This window comes from Mytilus edulis, chromosome 10 (assembly GCF_963676685.1).
Source record: "Mytilus edulis chromosome 10, xbMytEdul2.2, whole genome shotgun sequence".
Classification (NCBI taxonomy): domain Eukaryota; kingdom Metazoa; phylum Mollusca; class Bivalvia; order Mytilida; family Mytilidae; genus Mytilus; species Mytilus edulis.
The window spans coordinates 14702066-14729918 of NC_092353.1; the positions used below are offsets into that span (position 1 = coordinate 14702066).

Sequence of the window (27853 nt, forward strand, 5' to 3'; positions counted from 1 at the left end):
AATAACCTGATATTTGCTTTATCTGTTAAGCTTTTTTACTTATTTACAAATGTAAACAAAAATGTCTGACGGTTTCAAGAAAATTTGGATTGAAATTAAACGATTGTATCTACATGGTTTGTATATTAAGATTCTAAAGATTAATTGAAATAGTAAGGAACAGGAGCATATTTTTTTTAAATCACAATTTGGATTACTGATATACCAATATTGTTAACAATATTATACTGCCAGTACAAATTTTATTTCCATACTGAGGGGGGATAGGACCTTTATCGGGACTCCGGGATCGCGTGTTTTTAAGGTCGGGATTTCGGGATTGACCCTTTCGGGATCCGGGAATTCTTTTTTTCTGATTTCGGGACGTCGGGATTTACTTTATTTAAATTCGGGACCTCGGGATTTCGTGTTTTTAAGCCCGGGATTTCGGGATCAGAACCCCTCCTATCCCCCCTCCATACTGATACTAAAATTGTTTTTTTTTTATTTCCCCCAAAATAGTACAAATTAAATAGAATATTGGTGTTTAACACATACTGTTAGACCTGATGGAGGGATCTAATGCATGCTCCTTGAGTATGAGCAAGGTATTAAGCGAAGTACTGAATAATTGATAACTGTCATGAATACAAATCCAAAGGGTATCAGGTCTGTTCAACACCCAAATATACACTTTTGCACTGAATCTGGGGCCATTCGTCCGAAAACACCTTCACGCCATCAGGTGCAAAAAGCGTTCATTTTTCGTCCTATTTCTTGACCCTGAAGACCCAGGGATGCTGATATCTGTATCTAACTGCAGGTAGAGTGGACCCGAGTGAACAAATTAACCACAACAGTTTTTAGGTCTTAGTGAAACTGGTCTGGGTACAACAGTCTAAAGAAGGTCATTTGAACCAAAAAATGTGGAACTTCACGATTTTTCCGATTTTTGATTTCAAGTGGACCGGTACCTGAAACTGGAAGTAGTTGTTTCCTATTTGTATTTCAATAAAAATTACGATCAGTAGCTATATGCCTGCAGGTTTGCACTATTTTTTTTAAGTTTTAGGTTTCTGAACTTCTTGTGTAAGACACCAAAGTGAAGCCCACCCCTCCAGAAACCATGTTTTATCCAATTTAAATTTTCCAAGTTCATATTTGAGCTCCAAATGCCAGTTAAACATGAGAAACATGACAATAGATAGACTCAGGTTGATGGAACATGCATACATTTTGAAATTAGTATCATACAGTTGACCTCTAAAAGTATGGAGAGCCATTGGAGACAAATACATGTAACTAAGGCCAACCTTAAAAATATGTTTGTTTGCAGTTTTCCGACTGTACCTTCAGACTGAAGGGTCGGTAGGTAGGAAAAATATTTTATTTTATCAGCCAAAATACAGTTTAAACAAGCAGTTACACTAAACCAAGTTTCTTGTGAAGAAAAAAAAAAAAATTTTAAACAAACACTGGACATGCTGAAAACCAACATCAAATGAACAGGCATTTTCAGATAAAAAACTTTTTAACCAAAACTGAAACTTTAACATAGTGTCATTATCCAATTTATGACATAAAATATGGTATAATTATTAAATACTGGAACACTTATAAACAAGGAATGTCATTATGACTAGAACTGTTTTAAAGAAATATATTCAGACATGTATGCTTTTTGACTAGAATGTTTTCATGAGTAGAGTATTTTCATCAGAAAAATATAGATATAAAAGATTTATAAGACAATGTATTAAAGAGTGTATTTTTAATAAAAAAAAAATAACCATTGAATCTTCCTCAATCGAAAAAAAGGCAACTTGAAAAAAAAGTATCAAGACATTCGACTGTTTTCATATTTCTAACAATATTTAATTATATATGTGATAAGGTTATATTTTTGCCAGGCTTAAATGAAAACCAAAGAAATCTAAAGTTTGGGGTGAAATCCATAGCACCCCATTAAAAGTAAATGGTCTGTACTGAAATTTTTTTAATGCATAAAAAAAAATTGGCAGCATAGCTCCTAAGGACATGTTTTAATTGAATTCACACAGGCCACACAGTTTGGGTATATTTAATATTGTAAGACAGAGAATAATTGCAATGAGTGGGGTAGTCCAAATAATTATAATGTCTGGCAAGGCTATTTTAATTTTTTTTCTGGGAAGGAAGGCGTCCCAGAAAAAAATTAAAATAGCCTTGCCAGACGTCATAATTATTTGGACTATGAGTGGGGCAGCCCCCCTTTTCCAAAAGGAGCATACTCATTGCAATCGAAGATAGATTTCATATAGAGAGAGTATATTTATTTTTCAAGCTAACCATTCATTTTCTCTACATCTTTCTGTAGTTAGGGTTGCTTCTTATTGATTTGGCATGATCTATATCCATTAACATTTCAAATGAGCCCTTCCTCCGTACCTGTAGGCGTGTTTACAGATATCCATGAAGATTTAAGTCACGGAGGAGTGGTTTCATCTTTGTCGTCTTCACAACGATTTGTAGAAATATCATGAAATATTATGAATATCCGCTGCATCATCGTCAATGATATCATCACACATCATTACATGTGCCTGAATCTGTATAAATAGTTTACTAATAAACTTTTTTGTTTGTTATTTGTCTTAAAATTGACACGAGATGACAGCGTAAAGTACTCCCCCGTGACTTCATGGATACCTGTAAACAATTTCCATGTGCTTTATCATTAAATGGTCACATGAACGCTTGACAGGAAGCTAAGAAAAACCGAACTTGAAATGCGTAATTGACCCAGACTTTAAATCATTTCCGTAAAGGACCCAAAGTTCCGGATCGCGTCAATAGAAGTATTAAAAAAAATTTCTTCAAATTTAAAGCAATAAAATTTTCACAGTTGGGAGGATTTTCAAGGGTCGGTCGGTAAACTGCAAACAAACAATATTTTAATTTAAGCCTAAGGTTTGGGTAATTCCGTTGTATGATGGTTACAGCATGGTAGCGGTTAATCATGTTTTGGTGAGTGTATTGCTATAAAAAAATATTCATTGTTTCTTAAAATATGGTGCTTACATGTACTGTGTGAACAGACGTTAGGGGGCGATTATGTAGGGTGCAAACATGTATTGGGCCCAAACGGACTTGATAACTGTTTGCACCCTAAACATTCGCACCTCATACGGTTGCCCACTACGACTGTCTTAATGTAAGTGTACATTTTATCATCATGCACCAAAATTTCAGTGAGTGTCATTTGGCCAGATTTTTATGTGGTTATTCGTCATGCAGGTACCCCCCTTTTGACCCTCTTTAAAGGATTACAGGTATTAAGGTTATTTCCTTAGGTCTGTCCTACATGTAATAATGCATGAATCATGCAGCTTGATATATTGTACAGCTGTTTAATTCGTGTAAATGTTTTCTTCTTTCAACAGAAAATCAACCATTCCCAGAAAGTGTATGTCTTGTAGAAATAAATGAAAATGAAGGATCAGAAGAAGTTAACAGAAAGTTAAGGGAAACATTCCATATTGATGATGTAGATCTTGTACTTAAGGTATCATTACATAACTGTTTATTGAAACCTATCTCAACCAATATATTTAATTTAAAACCTTTATCTGTATACCAGTTACCTGTTTGTAATGGGAACTAAGAGAAAAAAAATATTCAGTTTTAAAGAATTCTGTTTTTCTAATTAACAGTATTTCCAAGACTTAATTTTAAACAAAGACAAAAAAAAATTATTACTTTTGCTTAAAATTCTTTGAACTGGTAATTGGCTATTAATCAAGGAAATGTTCTTCTAGTGTGTTAAAATCTTTTAGTCTCAACCAACATGACCAACATTTCATTCCTGCTCCTAATACATGTCACCGAACTTTTTTATTATTGTTAAATCATAGATGGACAGCATATAAAAGAATATCATAAATCTAACTGTACTTTAAGTCTTTTAATTGCTGTTTGCTTAATGTCCAATAGCAAGTACTTCATGCATACCTTTAAGCTTTTAGGTCAATCTTTTTTGTATTGATATCAGTAGTTGTTTGTGTCTATAAATAGTTACATAGATACATGTAGCTTTAAATTGTTATTTATAACTATTTAATTTTCCACTTCAGTTGAGAAACCACAGAAAGTCATTAATTCCAATCAATAGTAATATTACTGCAAACTCTAAATCTGTGTAAGTATAAATTAACATTGTATTTAGTACTTATATTACTCCAGGCTGTTGAGTACATGTATACTGTACTGTGACTCCAGGAATACTAAAAGAATTACAGAAGAGAGCAAATATGAATTTATAAACATTATAAATAACAAAAGTAACAGTAAAATATCTCAGAATTAATCTTGTGTCAACAATACTCAACATACCTCATTTAAAATTTATATTTTAGATTATTGAAAAGATATAATGAAAATTTTGTAAGAACAGTTTTTGACTGTACGGATATTTTAAAGGTTGACTGAATGGAAAGGACCAAATTTTTTCTATTGTTTACCAACTTTACCTTCTTGAAACTTCTTATTAAATTTAAGATATTTTTATCCGTTGAAGAATATATAAAAAGAGTATTTTGTTGCCTCTAAAGTTACACAAAAGAGAATAAATATAATATATATATACACTTTTTATTTTTTTTATTTTTATGGACAACTGTTTGCCATTTGATAATCTTGCTGATTAACTGTTAAAATAGTAATCATAATGTCACAGTTATACTTATGCTTGTATTTCCATGCTCTATTTGTTGTATGTTTCATGAAAAAAAGATTGAGCTGATTACACCAATAGACCTAGGCCTATTTATACATAATATATAAAAATTGTTACAATCCTAACAATTTATATTTACAAATTACAATCATAACAATGTATATTTACAAATTACAATCATAACAATGTATATCTATAAATTACAATCATTACAATGGATATTTATAAATTACAATCATTACAATGTATATTTTTAAATTACAATCATTACAATGTATATTTATAAATTACAATCATTACAATGTATATTTACAAATGTTATAAAAAGTTATGCCATTATTAATATGGTTTAAACAAGAATAAATTAAAACTTCAAAATTCACTTTAGTTTAGCAATAACATTTTTATTTTTTTATTTTTATTGATTTATACATGTATGAATATACACTCTTTAATTTGCAGACCTTACAAACTTGAGGTTGTTAGAAGATACCAAAATGGTAAGTTTTTATAGTTATCTCCCTTAGGTTAGAAACGAAAACAGTATTAAACCATATAGGTTACAAGAGCGCAATTATTCGTAATGCATTTTCCATAGGGTACCACTGGTGTTCTGTATTTTTTTTCTCGAAGACTACACAAACTAGGAAAAAACGGGTACCAGTTCCTGTTACTAGAAATGCCAGTGTTGCATTACAACCAAAAAAATATATAGGGTCATGCGGCTCAAATTGACTTAAAATGCAGTTGAAAAAGATCGTCTACTTTTTTCGCTTAATGAAAAGGCATATTTTTAATGGCCCCGACGTGCGGAAATGGAAGATATTTTCTATACATCGTAAAATGTGAATATGATTTTTCGGCAATTTTTAAACCTAATTGGATAAGCTTTCGATTGAATGTAATTCCAATCCTGTATCAACCAATCAGAAGCCATATAGGATTCTATTCTGAGTACCATCTTGGGGTAAAAAACTTGCTGGTAAAATGTAAGGGGTAAAAAACTTGCTGGTAAAATGTAAGGGGTAAAAAACTTGCTGGTAAAATGTAAGGGTTAAAAATCTTGCTGGTAAAATGCAAACAAATAATTGCTCTCTTGTAACCATATGGGTAATGGTAAAACTAATAAATAAAGTAGAGGATCCTTTCTGTTCATATAATAAGCCTTATCCCTTTAGATCATTGTGCTTTTTGGAAAATTTTTGCTTCCACTTTGAGTCTTATTATATTTTTCTTAAACAACTTAAAACACTTCATACTTGAATACTTGCTTCCAATTAGATAATAAGCATGACTGCAATGACCTAGAGTAATCTTTTCTTATTGGTTGAAATGCCACAAATCTACTAGAGTAAATTGAAACCAAATATCATCATGGTTCTGTTTCTGATTATATCCTTACTGGATATTGTTACTTAGACTGATATCAACTTACCAATGATCCTGACATCGGAGGATTTAATTAGAGCAATAGGTTAACTGTATTTAGTGTATACATGTTATGATTGTAAGGTTTACAATGTTCTTGAAATCTTTTTTTTTTCCCTGGTGGTCCTTGAGGAAAATATGTTGATCCTCTCATTATTTCTATTGAAAAATACTAAAAATGTGCTGGTCCTTAGCAAATTTTGGTAGTCAAGTCCACTAGTACATGTTTAGCTTGCTATACCTTAGCTGACCTTAAACTTTACCTTATTTTCATGGATCATCAATAATGTTAAATTCATGTTATACTTGTTGTTAAACTTGATTTTTAGGACTTATAACAGAGAATAAATATATAAAGCAGGCGAGACATTTCAGTTTTGCACTCTTGTCTTTCAGTTAGAAATTTACTAATCAGAATTTGCATTTTTATTATCCCCCCACCATATTGGAGGGGGCATGAAGTTTCACTGTTGTGCGTCTGTCTGTACCTCCCAAAATTGGTTTCCATTTTCTAACTTTAGTTTGCCTCAACCAAATGTTACGAAACTTATCTACAATGTTTATAACCACAAAACACAGATCAAGGTTGAATTTTGGGGGTGTCACATTTACAATTCTAGAGTTATGCCACTTTACAAATGGAAAAAATGCTGATTTTTTTTGTTTCCATTCTCTAACATTAGTATGCCTCAGCCTAATGTTATGAAACTTTTCCAGAATGTGTATGATCACAAAACACAGATCAAATTTTAATTTTTGGTGGTGTCACTTTTACCATTCTAGAGTTATGCCCCTTTACCAATGGAAAATTTGCTGAATTTTTTGTTTCTTTCTTTAACTTAAGTTTGCCTCAATTGACTGTTATGAAACTTTGACACAATGCTTATTACCACATTTTTTTATTTTTTATTTAAATTTGATCATTTTTCATTTGTGGTTATTGAGTGATACTTTGTTTACCTAAACAATGCTAAATAGACATTTTCTTAATTGTGCATTTTAAAATATATTAAACTCAAAGATCATTTGGTTTTTTAGTTACCCCAAAACGAAGGACAACAGAATCAGTAGCTCAAAAAGAAACAGTTAGTATCAAGAAAAAGTACATGGAACTTGTCAACAGGGTGAGTATATATATTTTCTGGTAGATAAATCCATTAATCGGAACATTCCTCAAGAGCTGCCAGTGTAAATTGAAATCTAGTTATTATTTTAGCAATGGGGAAGTTCAATCTTCTTTTGAAAGATTAACAATTTCTGATTCACACTCATACATATTTTCCTCCAAGGAAATTTATGTTTCTTTTCAAGGGTATGTTGTATTCTTTATAAGAAAATTATTCAAGTAGTACATTTTGGACCTAAATTTAATGTTTGATGAACCTCAACCCCAATTTAGTTCTAGAAAATTCTGTTCTTTTAGTTTTGCTGACACCTATTAAAATATTATAAATCTAAACTAACTCTTTAACTTTCAAGTAAAATTTCTGTTATCTGATGAAAGTTTATTTGTCCTTCTAAAAGTAATAATGCTCTCTTTTAAGACTCTTTAAAGAGTCTTTAATATTTATAAGCATAGATATAGTGTTTATCTCATGACCAGAGAATGTTAGAAGTTTTATTAATGATGTCTGAACATCAAATACTGGTCAATTTTATATTGTCCAAATGAGAATTAGTATCTTTCCTTCTTTTGTAATGGGAGATAACTCTGTCTTCCTTGAATCATTCAATGTTGTCATGGGAGATATTTGTATCTTGAATTTAAAATTTGAATCAGTCAATGTAGACAGTATAATTATGGTACATTGTGTATTATTCTTTCGAGATTAAATGATGATTTGTTTCATGCATGGCTTATTATTATGGTATTTAAATGCATTACTTATATATATTATGGTATTTAAAAAGTATAACAGTTATATTAATTAATGCTATTTTGAATTATGAATACATCCTAAATCAATTAAAATTCCAAAACATGGAAAACAATTTAAAGATAGTTTGTTAAAAGTAATTAATATAAATAATTAAATATAGAGCCTGTTAACCTTAAATTTAAAATAATCTGGATTGAAATATTTGTTAAAATTAATTCTTGTTATACATTCAATGTGTTTTATTGAGGTAACATAACACTTATGATGAGGTCAAGTGTCAGTTCATTCAGTGGAAAGCAATAAGAGGGCATGGTTGGTTGGTTTCATAATTTTCAAGTAAAAATAACTGTAATTCAAGATTTCTTGATAAGAGGAAGGAGTGGGTGACATACTTTTCACATCTCATAAGGATGAGCTAAAGTAAAGTACTTAAAATTTCAACAGGACATATAATTTTTGTATTAAAACATCTACTTTGAGCCCTTAGATACTACATAGATATGACTTAAAAATGAACTTGTAATCAATATCAAGGATTTATACTGGTGTTCAATGACTCATTTTATTGTATATTTCAACCTGTTACTTTCTATTATTAAAACACTTGACTTTTTGTCCTATTCTTCTTACATGGAAATATATATTATTAACTGTCATATGGGAATATGTTTTTCTTTATTACAATGAAACAAATGCACGTAAAATTTTCCTAAAAGTCCTGGTAAAAGTCAGGTATAAGTTGTATGACTCAATTATACATGTCTATGTTTACTTGCCGACAGCTGAACACATATATACAATATTAAACTCAATGCACTTTTACAAATTCAATTAAGTGAGCAGTTTGCATATGCATGTTTTATTGAATTTTGATTGAAGACCTAAGCTACCAGAAGTATCTGTGTAGCAAATTATATACATGTAACAACTTCTAGTGTTGAATAAATGAAACCTCTTAATTCAGACATTTAATGCAAGGACACTTTTATTGATTGTTGGATTGTAAAAATCCTATAAAACCAACACTGTATAAACAAGTTTACATTCCTCTATGGATTGTCCTTGGTTTCCAATTCAATTAATTGTTAGATGTGAGAAAAAGTACATACAATTGTCACTGTTAGATGCTTTTGAATAATTGTTAAACATACTGACATAAGCTAAGAAAGATTAAATATTGAATAATCAGACTTTGAATTATTTCCAAAGATCATCTTGTTTTTTTTTCAAAAGGCTAAGAAGAAAATTTTCTTTCAAATTTGAAGAACTATTCTGACAAGCAAGTCTTGATTTCAATAGATCTGACCAATTTTATCTTCTTACTTGATCAAACTAGCAACAAAGAGGTGGGGATATGCAAGTCATATTGGTGACTTGTCGGTTTTGTATTAATTTTTTTAATTATAAAAAAGAAGATGTGGTATGATTGCAAATGAGACTTACTCCACAAGAGGAGACCAAAATGTCACCAAATGACACAGAAATTATCAACTATAGGTCACTGTACAGCCTTCAACAATGAGCCCATAGCGCAACTATCCTTTTTATAAAAATGGTGACCCCATGGAAAGTACTATCATCTTTGCTAACCCTGTCATATATTTATGATCTCTGTTGATTTATGGAGGTTATGCTGAAAGACTGTTAAACTTTGGTCAGAAATCTTGGCATATTAGTAAAAAAAAATTAAATTGGATGCAACAAACTAAGTCTATTGATTAGTGTAGGGTAGTTTTAACCAATTAGTTTAGATGTACTTGACCCCTTCATTACATTCATTTAGATCTTTATGTGACTTGTCTGTTAACTAGAACAATTTAATATCAAGTTTTGATCCTATTTTGAAAAGCTTTCTAGTCAAATAAGTAAAGCGTTCAACGCACTTTAATAAGATATACTTTACAATAATTATGGCTAAGCTATACTCCCCCAACAAAGTAATTATGACAAAAAATAACCTTAATTTTAAATACCCAATTTTGAAATCCATTGAATATGATTGTATATAACTTTTCAAACTTCACTGACTATATTGTAAAATTTTATGGTTTTTAAATAACATTACAAAAGGCTTAAGTTATGGCTTTTGTGAAAGTTTAAATCCAATGTTAATATGTTATTTGGTGTCATATGGTTATGAACATATATATGTAATATTTCTGCCATTCTGGATTTATTTTCCTTGTAGAAAATTTGTACAATTATAGATATTAATAACACTGAAAAATTTAGATATATTTGAGTATGTATGATAAGTATGCATGGTGGCCTTAAGGGCTGTTTTCTACTTGTGTGTGGGTTGTTGTCTCTTTAACACATTCCACATATTCATTCTCAATTTTATCTCATTTACAAAGTTAATTGAGAAATACATAATTGTCCAAGCTTGGAACATTTCAGATCTGGGTCTTGCAAAGGGATACATGCTAAGCTATGTCTAAAATAAAAGGTCTAGTACCTGTAAAACAATGGTATTGGTATAAGGAGAATTGGGACAATATTACATGTTGATGATACAGCAACCTAACATTATTTAAAAGTGTATTACAAAAAGAAAAAATCCAGTGAATGAGGTGGTGTAATAAAAGTTTATAATGAATTAGATGCACTGTTTAAATTATGAACAGGAATCCCATATCCCATAGCCATCATCCAAGGTTTATTACACATTCTAAAAAATGAAATTTATTCAAAATATTAATGAATATCATGAGTATAGGAATTGCTTTAGACATATTTCAAAACTGAAGACCTCCACAACCATTCTCAAAAGAGCTCATTATTCATTCTGACTAATGAATTTTATTCCATATATTTATGTGCATATGGATTGCTATTTATCCCTGTGTAATTCTGACCTTATGTGTATTGGAATTAAAACATGGATATTATCAGCTATTTGACTTCAATTCAACAAAACACAAAAAGTTTTATCATAACTGAAGTATACTTCAATGCATATAGTAATTAAATAGTTAAATTTGATACTGTGCCATATAAGTTATATATTCAAATTTAACATATCAAGGAATCAATATTTTAAAGTTCAGATCTTTTCCTTTTGTTTGCTAAATTACACAGTCTGTGAAAGACACATTCAAAATACCTTCAACAATTGTAACATTTGGCTTTAAGCTTGACTGGGCTATAAAACTTGGCAATGGGTGATCAGCACACTGATTTTGCTTTCTTAAGATTTCTAGGAATCATAAGTCATTTTAAGTATTAGGTTTACTATTGCTTTTTCTGTTTTTTAGCAGGTGATTACTTTTTGTTATGGCATTTTTTTTCTCTAGATCTCTAATCATTAAAGAAGCCAATAAATTTCTCAAACTTGATTCACTTGTTATCAAAGATTTTGGTGCATGTTAAAGTACTATAAATCTCCTTATTTTCTAGGATTCCCTTTTTGGCATTTTAATTCTGACTTCAGCAGACTTCATGACTGCAATTCATTTTCACAATTTCCTTAATTTGTTGATGTAATAATATAAGAGTGTCAAAGTTTAACATATTCCCAACCATTATTTTCTACTTGTGAAAGTCACAAAAATAAATAATCTTTATCCTTTTATGTTTAAATACCTCAAATTGGACTTTTGCTGTGGATTTCAAAATTGATCTAAAATGTACATGTTGTAAGGAAATCATAAGATTGCTTTGATTGGAACTATATTGTCTACAGTTTTGAATTAAAGGAAGATTGCTTAACCTAGCATGTAATTTGCAGAATTGCAATTATTAGAAAACAAAAATGCAATTCAATGTAATGCAAATGTGTGATGTAAAAACTTGTGTTATCAAATCTAAATTATTATTTCTGTTCAGGAATTGGTTAACACTCCAAAAATTATAGACGTTTTATTGATAGTAGTTTTGGTGACGGTATTGAAGACAACAACAGTACCTAGGTGGTTTTGGTGAGGGTATTGAAGATAACAACAGTATCTAGGTGGTTTTGGTGAGGGTATTAAAGATAACACCAGTACCTAGGTGGTTTTGGTGAGATTATTGAAGATAACAACAGTACCTAGGTAGTTTTGGTGAGGGCATTGAAGATAACAACAGTACCTAGGTGGTTTTGGTGAGGGCATTGAAGATAACAACAGTACCTAGGTGGTTTTGGTGAGGGCATTGAAGATAACAACAGTACCTAGGTGGTTTTGGTGAGGGTATTGAAGATAACAACAGTACCTAGGTGGTTTTGGTGAGGGTATTGAAGATAACAACAGTACCTAGGTGGTTTTGGTGAGGGTATTGAAGATAACAACAGTACCTAGGTGGTTTTGGTGAGGGTATTGAAGATAACAACAGTATCTAGGTGGTTTTGGTGAGGGTATTGAAGATAACAACAGTATCTAGGTGGTTTTGGTGAGGTATTGAAGATAACAACAGTACCTAGGTGGTTTTGATGAGGTATTGAAGATAACAACAGTACCTAGGTGGTTTTGGTGAGGGTATTGAAGATAACAACAGTACCTAGGTGGTTTTGGTGAGGGTATAGAAGATAACAACAGTATCTAGGTGGTTTTGGTGAGGTATTGAAGATAACAACAGTACCTAGGTGGTTTTGATGAGGTATTGAAGATAACAACAGTACCTATGTGGTTTTGGTGAGGGTATTGAAGATAACAACAGTACCTAGGTGGTTTTGGTGAGGGTATTGAAGATAACAACAGTACCTAGGTGGTTTTGGTGAGGGTATTGAAGATAACAACAGTTTTGGTGAGGGTATTGAAGATAACAACAGTACCTAGGTGGTTTTGGTGAGGGTATTGAAGATAACAACAGTATCTAGGTGGTTTTGGTGAGGTATTAAAGATAACAACAGTACCTAGGTGGTTTTGATGAGGTATTGAAGATAACCATAGTACCTAGGTAGTTTTGGTGAGGGTATTGAAGATAACAACAGTACCTATGTGGTTTTGGTGAGGGTATTGAAGATGACAACAGTACCTATGTGGTTTTGGTGAGGGTATTGAAGATAACAACAGTACCTAGTAGACCAGTGACACTTTTATTTTAAAGAAAAATGTCAATCAGCTTTGTATGAATTCTAGAAGTTAAATTATGGACACTAATTTAGTCTCAAGAATTCATAGGAAGTTCTTTGGACCCAAGATTGACCTCAGTTTTTAAAACCATAACCAGGAGGAAGAGGGTCAAAGGGTTTGGATGAACTCTCCTTCAGAACCAAAATACTATCTAAGACTATTAAAGCTGAGATTCATATTGAAATTTAACTATCAAAATCAAAGAATTATGACCCCAAATAACCCTGCTCCGAGACATCCTGGCAACAGGCCTGCTCTCACAAAAAATTATGGATATGAAATTGTACATTATAATTCTTTGCCTTAGATATCACAGAGATTAATAGAATAAGGATTGTGTACATTATAACTAGTATATGATTAATTGTAGCATAAAAAGCTTCTCAATTATGTTGGTATTACAAATGATTTCCTTTTAGAAAGTCTTTGAAGAACTAAGGTTTTCATTTGCATATACATATAGCATGACGATCAGTTTTAATCAGCTTTAAACTTTTGAATTATTCATATGGACATTTACAAGAGTCAATGTTCTTTGGATTAAAGAGTTCCTTATATTTTTCAATGTCACAAACATTCTAACCTTGAAGATCTTATTACTAAAGAAAATTTAAACCTATTATCCACATACCATTATAAACCCGTACATTTCTTTTGAATATGATGTGCTTTTACGTCACTGTAATTTTTAATAACTTTAAAGGTTTTATATTATATATACATGTATATATGTTATATATGATCATGTCAGGATTACATAATTAAATACTTTCTAATTAAAAAATTAAAGCTCTGTGGGTCTTTACCATATAGTATTCATGACAATAGGAATAACTAGATGCACTTTCAAATTTAATGTAAAAGTGGGTTTTATAGCACACATAGCTTTAACTATGCTAGGAGGGACCATAGCCATAGTTAAGCAGAAATTTCTGGAAAAAAATCAGAAAAATGACATAGAATGCTTATTATGCAAAGTAAGATGTTATTCAATGTTATTGGATACCCTGCATTTGTAAGCTAGTTCATAATTATACCCCGTCTTTAACTTAAGTGGGGGTATACTGTTTTACCTTTGTCCATCCATCTGTCAGGTGGGGTATACTATTTATAAACTTCTGTCTGTCTGTCAAATGGATATTTTTGTCACATCTTTCTCAAGAACTACATCATACAGATTTCTGAAATTTGGTTTCAGGGTTTACATAAGTCAGTTATACCATGTGATGCCTTTTCAGATTCATCACTCAACAATGTTCTGGGTGGGTAGGGGTATCACAGTGAGCAGTAGTAGTTTCACGGTTAAACTGCTGAAAGATCCCTTCATAAATTATTTACTTCTATACCATTAAATCCTGGTGTAAATCAGATGCCCCCAATCAGGCTAACACCCTTATTGGTTTATCTCTTTCACAAATGAGGAGGTAAATGTATGTATGATAAGGGCAATTACTATTAACCAATTATCTCAGACATGAAAAAAGTTTTCCATATTTTAAACAGTTTTAACAGTACACCTATTAAAATTTATTGACAATTAAATTCCATTCTTCTATTCCTGTTGGGGTATCGGTGGCCCTGTGGTCTAAGTAGTACATTTACTACTGTATCACTAGGCTGTGAGCATTGAGGTTGTGAGTTTTAGGTCTGCATAGGGCAGGTGCATGGGACTCCAAACATATTTGAATAGTCAGTTTTCCTACAGAGAGTTAGTGGTTCTCTCCAGGCACTCTGGCTTTCTCCACCAACAAAATTAAATGCTTGAAATACCCAAGTGCTAAAAGGGGGGTTAAACTCCAACCAATCAATTAATTCCTATTAGAGAATTATACTAAACCCTACCAATGCTATGTTCGATATGGGTTGAGGAATGATATAAAGTCCCTAGTATGGAAAATGCCATGTGAAAAATGTATAAATATTCTGTCAGAGACAATTACTTTATTTATAAGCTGGTTGATGTTTTGCTGATCATATTGTCATGAAATGTTACAGCTTTGATTGCGGTTTCTCATTTCAATAACGAGAGAAACGTAATTATATGTTGCTATACAAAGAAATCTTTTGCCATTAAAGCAGCGACAGTTAATCGATATGGGAAATTAAAACAGCTGATATTTCTCCATAGTAATCAAGGTTCATTACCGAAGGCCATAGAATGGTAAATGAGTTAAAAGAGCATGAAATAAAAGTATGTACAGGATTTTATGATAAACTGGGGAATAATTTCAAAGCTCAAACAGTGTTCATGACACTTGAATTAATTCCATATATTACTGTCAATTCAGAAATTATTGCAAGGTTTATCAATGCAAATAATGCAACTTGCTGACTATTGCAATAATAAGATTTATTTTACTTACAAATATATCTAATATCTGATGCAAATAAATGTATACAGATTTTTCTGAAATCGCAATGGTAAATCGCATTTTTGTCCATATATCCAAAATTGCAGTAATTTTTGTATATCCAATATGTACGTTACAGTATGTATACAGAATTTTCATTTTATTTAGTCTTGAAAAGTCTGCATTTATCTATCTACCCCTCATCTTCATAGTTCAAACCTTGTTATCCTCATTTAGCCAAGCCATGTCAATGAGCTGTTCATGCTCAAAATATGTTTACAGCCACGCTTAGCTCTGTCAAGAACATGCTTAGTTTAAAAAGCTGTTTGCATTAAAGATGGTAATTAAAATCTTTTCAGCACATAGTTTTAAATTAATAACTGGCATGTACTTAATATGAAAATTAGTCCGTTTTAATGATGATTTGATTTTTATGATGACCATTAATAGGAAATAATATGTCCTTTATTATGTTTGCTTCAGTTCTCTTGATTTGTATTTGGAAACATTGAGTATGATAGCAAAACCTTACATCTTAACATGTAATTCAATGGTTGTTACTTTTATTTAATTCAACTCTATCTCATTATTGTTTTTCCTTTATTGTTTTGTACATAAATTAGATCATTACTTTTCTCATTGGAAGCATTTACGTTTGTCATTTCTCAACCATTTTATAGCTGTTTATTGGAGATGTTTTTTTTTTCTCTTTGTTGAAGGTCATTCAGTGACCTATAGTTGGTTACTTCTACATCAATTGGTCTATGGTGGAGTGTTGTTTCATTGGCAATCATACTATATACCTTCTTATTTTTATATGACAAAATAATGAGTACTGAATTTAATTATGGATTGAATAAAGGCATTTCAATAGACATGTACAGACTCAATCGAAAACCAATAGAACAGAAAGTTTGTTACACTTCCAGAATTGTGAAGAAAATGCTGATGAAGACATTTATATTTTGCAAACAAGAGTATAATATCTATGTGATTTGGGAGTATTGCCAATCTTTGATTGTCCTTGGGTTGATTCCATAATAAGTATACAGTATGAACCTGTCAAAGCTATACAGGTGTAAACCAGTGTTTATTGTAATACCTTTGATTGACTTGGCTGAGCATCATTAATACCTTTTATTATCTATAACAACCTATTCATTAATCAATAAAACTGACCCATTCATATCTTTATCATGCTTAATCTTTCTGTAGGAGATTAATATCTATATATGACTTATGAAATGTTTTTACAGGTATATATTTTTTCAAACTTTAACATTTCAGTGATCAACTGTTAAATTAAAGTAGACCATCAACATAACGTTTCAGTAGTTTTCTGTAGGGGGGAATCAAGATTTTTGCTATTAAAAGGGGAAAAAAGGGGGAGGTAATTTGCAAAAATGAAATCAAAAGATACCGGCAAGCAGAGTGAGGTGGACCAAATTCTACTAAAAATTATATAATTGTAATAAATATGTGATTTTAAAATAATTTAGTGATCAAGGGCAATTATTTCATTTGTTTATCTATGCATAGAAGAGGTTTAAGAATCCTTGGTAACCCCATCATGCATTTCCATTTCAATGTCTTCAGCGTATTTCTTCAATATCAAAAATTATCAATACACCAGTGGCGGATCCAGGGACCCCGGAACCCCCATTTTTTTTGACGATCAATGCATTTGAATGGGGACATGGTGTTGGAACACCCCCTTTCTCCTGGGTTGGGAACCCCCCTTTTTAAAATGGCTGGATCCGCCCCTGAATACACCTACAACCACATTTTATATGGTGTTACATCATGGTAAAAATTATGTAATACACTAACATAAATAGAGATTGCATTACCCATAAATTCATATGCTTCCCTGTTGAAGGCAAGACATTTGATGGTACATGTATACCAATGTCCTGTCAGTCTGTCTGTGATACCTCAAAATTACTTGAGCTTGCAAGAATTTCTATATATATTCTCAATTAAGGCTTATTTTTCTCTCTTGGGGCATCTATTTCCTAGTTTTGATAAAGTGGTATTCATATAGATGTTAGCATCCGCTTAAAGCATTTGTACTCTTTGTTACAGTTATGTTATTTTGCTAATTGTATTTTCAGCCTCTCAGCAAGTACTTACAATCTATATAGTCAAGTAACTCTTTTTGGGGAGTCTATTTGTCTTGTGACAAAATGTAGGTCACAGCATACTACTTTTCATTCTTCTTTGGTTTAATAGTGATTAAAGAATTTGTGTCAGAAATGAATGATGGGAATACATCTAAGAGAGTTTTTAACAAGCATTTGAGGATTCTAGGTTTATCATAAGTACAGAATCCTAATTAATAAATGATGTATGAAGAACAAACCATTCAAGTATCCTAGTAGTAAAAAAATATAAATCATTCATTTAGACTACTGATTTGTCTTTTGTATAAATAAAATGTTCAACAGCTCTAACCAACTGTTAAAACTGGATTGACATCTTCAGATTCTTTATTTTAGGACATCTTACATCATTTTGTTGTGCCCTGAACCACTAATCTCATGTTCTCCTCAAAGTTTGGTTATTATAAGTATCTCTTTTTGTGAGATTGTCAAGCAAAGATGGCATCTTTGAAAAGAATTTAACAAATGGTATGAATAAAGACTAAAAATAGAGTAAAATGTAATACAACTTCAATATGATGATTTTTAGTGCAATGATAGAGTTAGATTACCCCACAGATGTAACTACTTAGGAAATGTATAATTCTCAGACTCTTTTGTCACTGAAGAGATAACTTGTTATTGTTGACAATTTAATTATTTCCCTCTGGAGAGCTGAGGCTGAGGGTTAATGTCTTCACATTGATTAGTGTTGGCACATTGTCTGTTTTGATAATCAGTTTATACTATCAATTCTGCCAGTACACTGAGCAGTACACAATGGGGGAATGTGTCCTTGACTTGCTGCAGTAAATAGTTCTGTTAAGATGATTTACTGCAGTTGTTTAACTTGCTGATGCCAAAATCATTCCTGGTTTTTTTTTTAATTAGATAAATCCTGCATAAGAAAGTTCTTCCAACAGCTGTTCTGCAATTTTTGCTTCTTTGCCTTATATCTAACTATGTTATAACGACAATATGGAGGAAATAGTTTTACAACACCTTATTGGAGTTGTTGCCCTTTAATGACATTTGTTACTCTTTTTCCCCGTTTTGCCTTATTTGATCAAGTTTTGATAGATAAATAGACACTTTAAAATTTTGCATCCATTGAGAACCTCAAATCACTCTGATTGATTAATCTTGATAACTTATAATAGGCTGTATGTGACCTTAATAATATCTATGGAAGAATCAAATTTTAATTCAGCTTTTTAAATTGATAACAGTTTAAAACTTTCCCTATTATACTGCAATATGGTTTGAGGGTGAAAATTTCTGCTGGTTAACTTAAATTTCACACATTATCTCTTTGATTTTTGGAATAAATGTTTACATTATAGCCAAGTTTTAATAATTGTTTGCTCATTAATAACAGGTTGCTTGATTTTATTGGAAATTTGATATATATGTATTTGATCCGTAAAATTGCTATTAATATATATAAAACAAGTAATCAGCAACCCTCCATTTAATCATTGGATTCTGTTCATCTCAGCTGTTTTTCAATTTCTTCATCTGATGATGCCAATATGATATTTTATGGCAGACAGATAGAAATACAATCAATAATACTAATTTAAGCTACAGATTGGAGTCTGAAATGTTCTGGTTTTCATTCCCTGCCATAAATACAGCTATGGTAATTGGTAGTTAGGTTCAAACTTGTTACTATTATTGTTTGTTTTATCTGTGCACCAGAATTGACTATACCAGAATTTAATCTTCAAAAACTACACAAGAGTTGTCACTCAATATGGTAAACCAACTTAATCTTTGTGGATACTTTACTTCACGTTAAGCCCTTACTAGCAAATTTAGCAGCAATTTGATTTTTCGATTTTCAGATTTGTTTGATGTAGTTAAAGAAGGAAAGATTTAAGTTTTACATATTCCTGACGATTTATATTCACGCTATTTTTCTTCTCACAAAAATAAGTTGGTTCACAGTACATTGTACTATATGAAATAGAGAATGGGAAATTATCAAAAGAGACAACAACACAAACCAAAGAGCAAAAAACAGCCTTATAAAGGCCAGCGATGGGCCTTCAACGCAGCATGAAAATCACCCAACCATAAATGGGGCTTTAGCTTGACCCTGAACAATAATGTACACTAGTTCAACAAATAAGACGCTACACTAAGCTCTTTATAAACATCTAATGAACCAAAATTTAAAAAACTAACAAAGATTATATATATATTCTACCACTGCATCTTGTGCAATAAATATTTCTCCTCTTGAGACAAAACTTTATGGGTATGTTTGCCTGCAGTTTAAATGGTGATGCTTCATTATTAAGCCACCTTCACAGCAGAGGGGCATTAATTATGTTACCATTGTCTGTCTGTTAGTCCCTACATGTGTAATATAAAATTGAGAATGGAAATGGGGAATGTGTCAAAGAGACAACAACCTAACAAAAGAAAATAGAGTCTCCAAATTGGTTTCAGTTCTCTAACTTAAGTTTGCCTCAACAAAATTTTATGAAACTTATACACATTTAGCCTATTACCACAAAAATCAGATCAAGTTTGAATTTAGTTTGCCTCATTTTTACAATTCTTGAGTTGTGTCCTTACTATGCAATTGGGGGCGTCATCTGTATCCCGTGGACACATTCTCCAATTATTTCTGACTGAAATGATTGTTGAGATCCAATCAAAAAGATCTGTTAGTTCTATCATACCAGTAAAAATAACATAGTAATAGACTATAAAGGACAATACTCATTGTAATGCATTAGTTTAAACCTAGTTTATCACAGAACACTGATCACTGCTTAAGTAAAGGGAAATGTGTAAATAGCAAAACCAGAAACTAAGAAACCAGAAATAAGAAACAAGAAACAAGAAACAAGAAATTAAAAATTATCTAATATTGAATATGTTTCTAATAACTAATTATAATTGACCTGATATAAATACACATGTATAACTGATAAGGACTCTGATCTTTATGCACCTGCTGTAGCTGAAAACCTTATCAATTGTAATAAAACTTAATTATATACAAAAAAGTGTCAGTTCAGTGTTGGATTTTTAATTGTGTTGAAAGGTTGACATTGTTTATAGATCTATGTTTTAATCGTGTGTTTACTTTATAGTAAAGGGTTGCTGATGTAAAACAATTATAAAGTGTCAGTTCAGTGTTAGACCACAAACATAACTTGGTACAGATTTTTCTGATCACTATTTATCTAAATGATTAAATAACATGACACAATTTGTACTCAAAATGCCACTTGAAAGATATGTTTACAGCCAGAATATAAAACAATATTAAAACATCTATAATCAATGTCATCCTTTCAATGTAACAAGTTATAAGTATGCAGTCCAACACTGAACTGACACTTTTTTGTATATAAGTTTTGTTTCATCTGATAAGGTTTTCAGCTACAGCAGATGTATAAAGAACAGTCCTTATCAGTTTAATATAAATGTGTAATTATATTATGTCAATTATATTTAGTTATTAAAAAAGTAATATTCAACATTACATATTTTTTATATTTTTTGTTTCTTGTTTCTGGTTTCTGGTTTCTGATTTCTGGTTTCTCGGTTTCTGGTTTTGCTATTTACACATTCCCTAAGTAAAGCAGTTCAAAGTAATGGAAAATTACTGCATTTTAAACTGTCTAGTGAATTTTTCCATTCTGAGAGAATATATCAGTGCAAAATAGATTAATTTAGCCATGATCCTAAAGCTAATTGTAGCATTGAATAATTTATGAATATATCACATGCCAATCAAAACTTATTATCGAATAACCATGTACATCAAATATGTACTGTTACTTGTAAGTTACAATTTACTATCTAAAAAGAAAATTATTTTTGGTACATTTTTAACGTTCTATGTAACAATGCAAGTCGTTACCTAATTGTTTGCCATATCATTATTCTGTTTCAATTACATACTCTCAAGTTGAAGACATCATTTTTTGTTATCATCCTTTATTCTATGCTGTATTTTCTATTTACATTTGCAACTAGCATTTCTGACAGGAAAAGATTTGAAGATAAAGAGTTGGTCCTTAAAGGTCATAATTTTTGGCATGTATTGCAAGGAATAAGCCATATGTAGCATAGGCATAGTACACATGACCTTAGTTTACTTGGAGTTAACCATGTTTTGAGCCTACCATATTACTGAAGACATATTTCCTAAATGTGTACTCCAGAAGGAGGGTTCTGGGGTTGGAACCCTGTTTTGAAATTGGCTGGATCCGCCCCTAGTGTATGAATTCAAAAAAATGTGGCATTATTGCCAGTCTGACAATCAGAGATGAAAAGACATAGATACAATTTTAAGGTATTGAATATTTTGCATGTTAAAAACTGCTATCTTATATTTAGTTAAGTTCCATCCCAGAAATTTGGGCTCATATGTAACCTATGTAATTGCTTTTATTTTTAAAACTACTTCACAAAAGTTGAAACAGAATTATCATAAATAAGAAAATTGTGTAATACTTCTATGAATTTAGTTGTAACCACATACTGTATATAAAGTCATATAAATTTGACTATCTTTTGATGTCTTATTGTCGAGCCTGCAACTTTTGTTGCAGAAAGCTCGACATAGGGATAGTGATCCGGCGGCGGCGGCGTTAGCTCACTTCTTAAAAGCTTTATATTTTAGAAGGTGGAAGACCTGGATGCTTCATTCTTTGTATATTGATGCTTCATGTTACGAAGTTTTGGTCAGTCACATGTCCAATGTCCTTGACCTCATTTTCATGGTTCAGTGACCACTTGAAAAAAAAGTTCAAATTATTTGTAATGTTGAATTCTCTCTTATTATAAGTAATAGGATAAGTATATTTGATATGTGCCTACCTTGCAAGGTCCTTATGTCTGTCAGACAGTTTTCACTTGACCTCGACCTCATTTCATGGATCAGTGAACAAGGTTTAGTTTTGGTGGTCAAGTCCATATCTCAGATACTATAAGCAATGGGGCTAGTATATTCGGTGTATGGAAGGACTGTAAGGTGTACATGTCCAACTGGCAGGTGTCATCTGACCTTGACCTCATTTTCATGGTTCAGTGGTTATAGTTAAATTTTTGTGTGTTGGTCTGTTTTTCTCATACTATATGCAATAGGTCTACTATATTTGTAGTATGGAATGATTGTAAGGCGTACATGTCTAGCGGGCAGATGTCATGTGACCTTGACCTCATTTTCATGGTTCAGTGGTCAAAGTTAAGTTTTTGAGTTTTGGTCATTTATCTAATACTATATGCCATAGGCCAACTATATTTGGTGTATGGAAATATTTTGTGATCTTTATGTCAGTCGCCCAGGTTTTATTTGACCTTGACCTCATTTTCACGGTTCATTGCACAGTGTTAAGTTTTTGTGTTTTGGGCTATTTTTCTTAAACTATAAGTAATGGGTCAACTATATATGTTGTATAGAAGCATTGTTAGCTGTACATGTCTGCCTGACATGGTTCATCTGACCTTGAAGTCATTTTCAAGGTTCATTGGTCTTTGTTTAGTTATCTTGGTTAATGTTAAGTTTATGTGACAGTTTTAATAAAGCTTAGCTTTATACTTAGGACTATCAACATAATATCAATGATTAGTATAGAAGGCTAGACATTTCAGCTTTCAGGGTGTGCACTCTTGTTTTTGTAACCTCTCTGAGTCCAGGACACTTGTTAATGCTTATAATATCAATTTGTTGTTAAAGCTAATAATATCAATTTGGTTAATGATATATATAAGTCTCATTAAGTCATTATGTTGATAGGATGATGAACGGTTAATGTCTAAGGTCATAATTGTATTATTTATATACCACTCTCAATGACAATAGTAGGTGGTACATAATTAGTTATCAGGTGTATACAGTAGGTTCACATATGTCCTTCCTGTAGATCTCTATCAAATCTTCCTTATTCCTCACAAATCTGACAGTTTACACAAAAAATTTGATTCAACACTGATTTCCTTTCTAACGATCTGTATATATGATGTCTTCCTGATTCCACCAAAAGAAATTTTCAAATTCTGATTTTCTTCCAATACAGTAGATCTGAACCTAATGTAGATCTGCATTTTGGGTGCTTAAAAAGTTGTCTGAGGGATAACTAGCTCGCAGCAGTCAAGCTTTCATAGCACATTGCTTTTGATCTTTAGATGTTAACTCTTCCTTATTAACATTTGCTGTTCCCTTTTCCTCATAGAACTGGCAGTTTGGATAAATCATAAAGAATATTGGTTAGAATGAAGGCACTGTTATATATGCAAATGTAATAGTTTTTGTATAAAATGAACAGAAGGTATATTCATATCATTGTAGTTAGGTGGTATATAGTTGACATAGTTCCTACTCAAATATAACTCTGTAGCATTAATTAACCTGTATTCTAAACATGGATCATGTAATTAATCACTGCTCAGAATAATAATCTATATTTAGATTACATGTTTTTAGGTTTCAAGTATACAGCATCCTGTATATTTTATGTTTCACTCTTTAACAAATATTTCTTAAAAAAATGTAATGGCAGGGGACATTTCAAAAACATTTATTGAAAAGGGGGAAATAAAATAAAAAGAAGAACCAACAACACTATGACTAAAACAAAACAAAAACAGACCAACAAGTCCACAAAACGCTACACAGAAAAAACTAAAGATTGGAAATAAAGAATTTAGCCCAAAACCAAAGGTAATTCAGGTGCTTAGACAGAGTCAGAAGTTGCTACTCCTCCAGTGACCCCTGTTGTGCATTTCCTGTTCAAATCTGATGAACCATATTTAGTGATCAGTGTCCCCCAAAAGTGGATAATGTCTCTTGTCAAACTCAGAGACCACTAACAAACTGTATCACATTGCATGGTAAAGTGGAGGCATCCATTTTTTTTTTTATAAATCCTGATTTTAATAAATTAAAAAATTTCTAACTGCAGTAATTAGTAAATACCTGTACTGACCTATAACATATGGATGCACTTAACCATTTGAGTACAAAACTGCAGACAAAATTTTGTCTTAAGCATTTAAGAAAAGAAAAAAAATAATAGATTTGCATTGTGTCTTGTTTATTTGTGTACCTATCTTATTATTTAGATTAAAGACTTAAATATATATATCGTTGTCTAATGTCTTTGACATACAGAGCTTTTATTGCTATGATCAGCAAAAGTCTGAAGATTACAAAACAGATATTCTGATTACGTAATTCATATATCAACAATTATGAATGTGTTAAACAAAAGAAGGAAGAGAAAAAATCTCATTGTAGCCCTCTGTTTTCATGTTCAGGCTCTCAAAAGTATTCTTTGAATGATAACTAGACTGGTAATCTTAAATACAATAGAATTACTGCAGCAATCCATAAAGTATTGTTAGGATCTCTACGGTTCTTTCATATGATAAGTGATAGGTTTGTTATATCCTGTACTTAAAGTAACAATATGTTTCAATAGCTATAAATGTAAATATTTATTTTCCCTCATGAGAAAATACTACTTATAAAAAGATTTATTTGTGAATGTTTTGAAAGAGGATTTAAACATACCACTAAAGTAAATTTACTTATAATATAAGGTTAACCTGTTGTTACATTGTCCATAGCTGTGTACAAAATCAATGGGAATGTTAGCAATCAATGTCTGCTGACCTTGTCCCTTTTCATAATATGTAACCTTGGTTGTCCCTTTAGGTTTCAGAAATATTTTCGGTCTCCCTCCTTGGCCCCTATCTTTTCAAATTATTTACTTGTTCTATTAAATATTTTCAGGCTGATAGTATACCAGAAAACATATAAAAAGTCATGAAACATTACTGTTATTAACATGGGGTCTAGAAATGAATTTGCATACGAAGAATGGTTGCCATTTTGAAGATACTGAAATTCTATGGATTGATGATTTTTGTCGAGCCTTCGACTTTAGTCAAAAAAGCGAGACTAGGCGATCCTACATTCCGTCGGCGGCGGCGTCCACAAATATTCACTCTGTGGTTAAAGTTTTTAAAATTTAATAACTTTCTTAAACCATACTAGATTTCTACCAAACTTGCACAGAAGCTTGTTTATGATCATAAGATAGTATCCAGAAGTAAATTTTGTGAAAATAAAATTCCATTTTTCCGTATTTTACTTATAAATGGACTTAGTTTTTCTGCGGGAAAACATTACATACACTCTGTGGTTAAAGTTTTTAAAATTTAAATAACTTTCTTATACTATCCTGGATTTCTACCAAACTTGGACAGAAGCTTATTTATGATCATAAGATAGTATCCAGAAGTAAATTTTGTAAAATGACAAATCCATTTTTTCCATATTTTACTTTAAATGAACTTTTTTTCTGCATGGAAACAACACATTCACTTTTATTTAAAAATTTTGATAACTTTCTTATACTATTTTTTTATTTGTACCAAACTTAGACAGAAGCTTGTTTGTGACCAAAAGCTAGTATCTAGAAGGAAATTTTGCTAATATTTTGTACCTGTGTATCTGTATTTTACTTATAAATGGACTTAGTTTTTCTTCCAGTTAACATTACATCCAGTCTGCAGTTAAAGTTTTTAAAACATTTATTAGATTCATAAACTATCCAGGATTTTTTACCAAACTTGGACAGAAGCTTCCTACAATCCAAACATGGTATCAAGCAGAATATTTTTATTGATTTTTTCCCTCATTTTTGTTGATCCCTGCAATTTACAGCAAAAGTAGGCGAGACACTGGGTTCCGCGGAACCCTTACAAATTTTTCATCAGATTTGCTTATACTCATGAAATATATGAAAATTAATATCAATAAGTTTTTACTTTTGTATTTCAGATTCAGAAGCTAGAAGCAAGTTTGCCAGAGCTGGATAAGAAACGACACAATAGAATTATAGTTGTAAGTTGTTTTTGATATCATGGCAGTGGGGGATCTAGAGGGAGTCTCCTGGGAGTTGGAACCGCCCCCCCCCTTTTTTTAGGATCAATGCATTTGAATGGGGACATATGGCTGAAAACCCTCCCTCCTTTTATGATGGGTTGGGAACCCCAATTTGTAAATGGCTGGATCCACCCCTGCATGGTAGTTCTTTACAAATACTACATAAATTTTCTTAAACTTTTAACAGAATTACAAAAAGTAGTTCTCATTCAACTTCAGCATTCTTTATTCATACCAATCCAGATTTACAAATTTATTTTCCAGAATTAATTTAATACCTTGCTTTTACCTTGTGGTGCTGTAATATTCTCCCAACCCTTTTTAAGAGGAAACAAGTCAACTGAAGTTTTTGAATACACATTCTACATCTATTTAAACACTTTAAGTAACATATGATAAGTGAACTTTTTCTTTGAATAATTGTTTTTGTAATATTTGTGCTAGGAAGGCTTAAGGCAAAACATAAATCAAAAGTAAAAAATAAAACAAGTAATGGTTATTATATGTTGTAATGAACATCTGATAATCACTTTCAATTCATGCTTATTAATAATATATAGCTTATTTGCTTTTTATACACTTTTGGTATCATATATATATGTTGGACCAGAGACATATAATACACATATGTCTCTAGTTGAACTATGGACACATACTTGACACAATATACATACATGTTTCATCTGTTCACAGGAAGTAGAGAGTTTGGAGCAAAAACTGGACTTCCTGAGTAAAAGATTAAATGAAACAGATCAGGTCAAATGGAAGGGCATGTTTAAGAAGAATCCTTTATGGTGATAAACATGTCTGACATCTTCATCTTTTGAAGAGACCATTAAAAAGAAGATTTTTATTAGAGAGAATAAGCTGCAGTTGGTCAAATTATACATTGTAGTGTGAGAGTTTAATAACTACTGTAAAAGAATTCAGCAATGATCCATATGTCAGACTTGAGTCTTATTCATTCTGAGGCCAAATTTACTCAAAAATATTTAGCACCAACCATTAGTTTAACACCTAGCAGGTTATCTTAGCTTTATTTTATTTTGTTAGATATTTTAATTTATTCCTTTTCCTTTTCTCTCTGTAGAATATTATAACAAATGTATTTTAGAGTAATTCCAACAACCATTGAATCATCTGATCTTATAAATACTTATTCTATAACAGTGGCAGATCTAGAGGATGGGGGTTCAAACCCCCAGAACACCCCCTTTTTTTGGACGATCAATGCATTTGAATTGGGATATCTGGTTTAAACTTGGTACCCCTCCCCCTTTTCCTCTGGGATTGGAACTCCTTTTTAAAAATGGCTGGATCTCCCCATGGGTTATCTATGTGATTTTATTCATGAAAAACATTGGCAACAAGTATACATGTTTT

General features: G+C 31.4%; 1 protein-coding gene across 1 annotated transcript; it reads left to right on the forward strand.

Moving 5' to 3' along the window:
- Positions 1-27572, forward strand: LOC139493457 (uncharacterized). The gene is made up of 7 exons (XM_071281865.1): positions 1-116; positions 3402-3523; positions 4092-4156; positions 5156-5193; positions 7160-7245; positions 26366-26428; positions 27164-27572. Exons 1-7 carry the CDS (start codon positions 62-64, stop codon positions 27266-27268), a joined length of 534 nt encoding a protein of 177 aa, XP_071137966.1. The 5' UTR covers positions 1-61; the 3' UTR covers positions 27269-27572.
- The last annotated feature ends 281 nt before the right edge of the window (positions 27573-27853 follow it).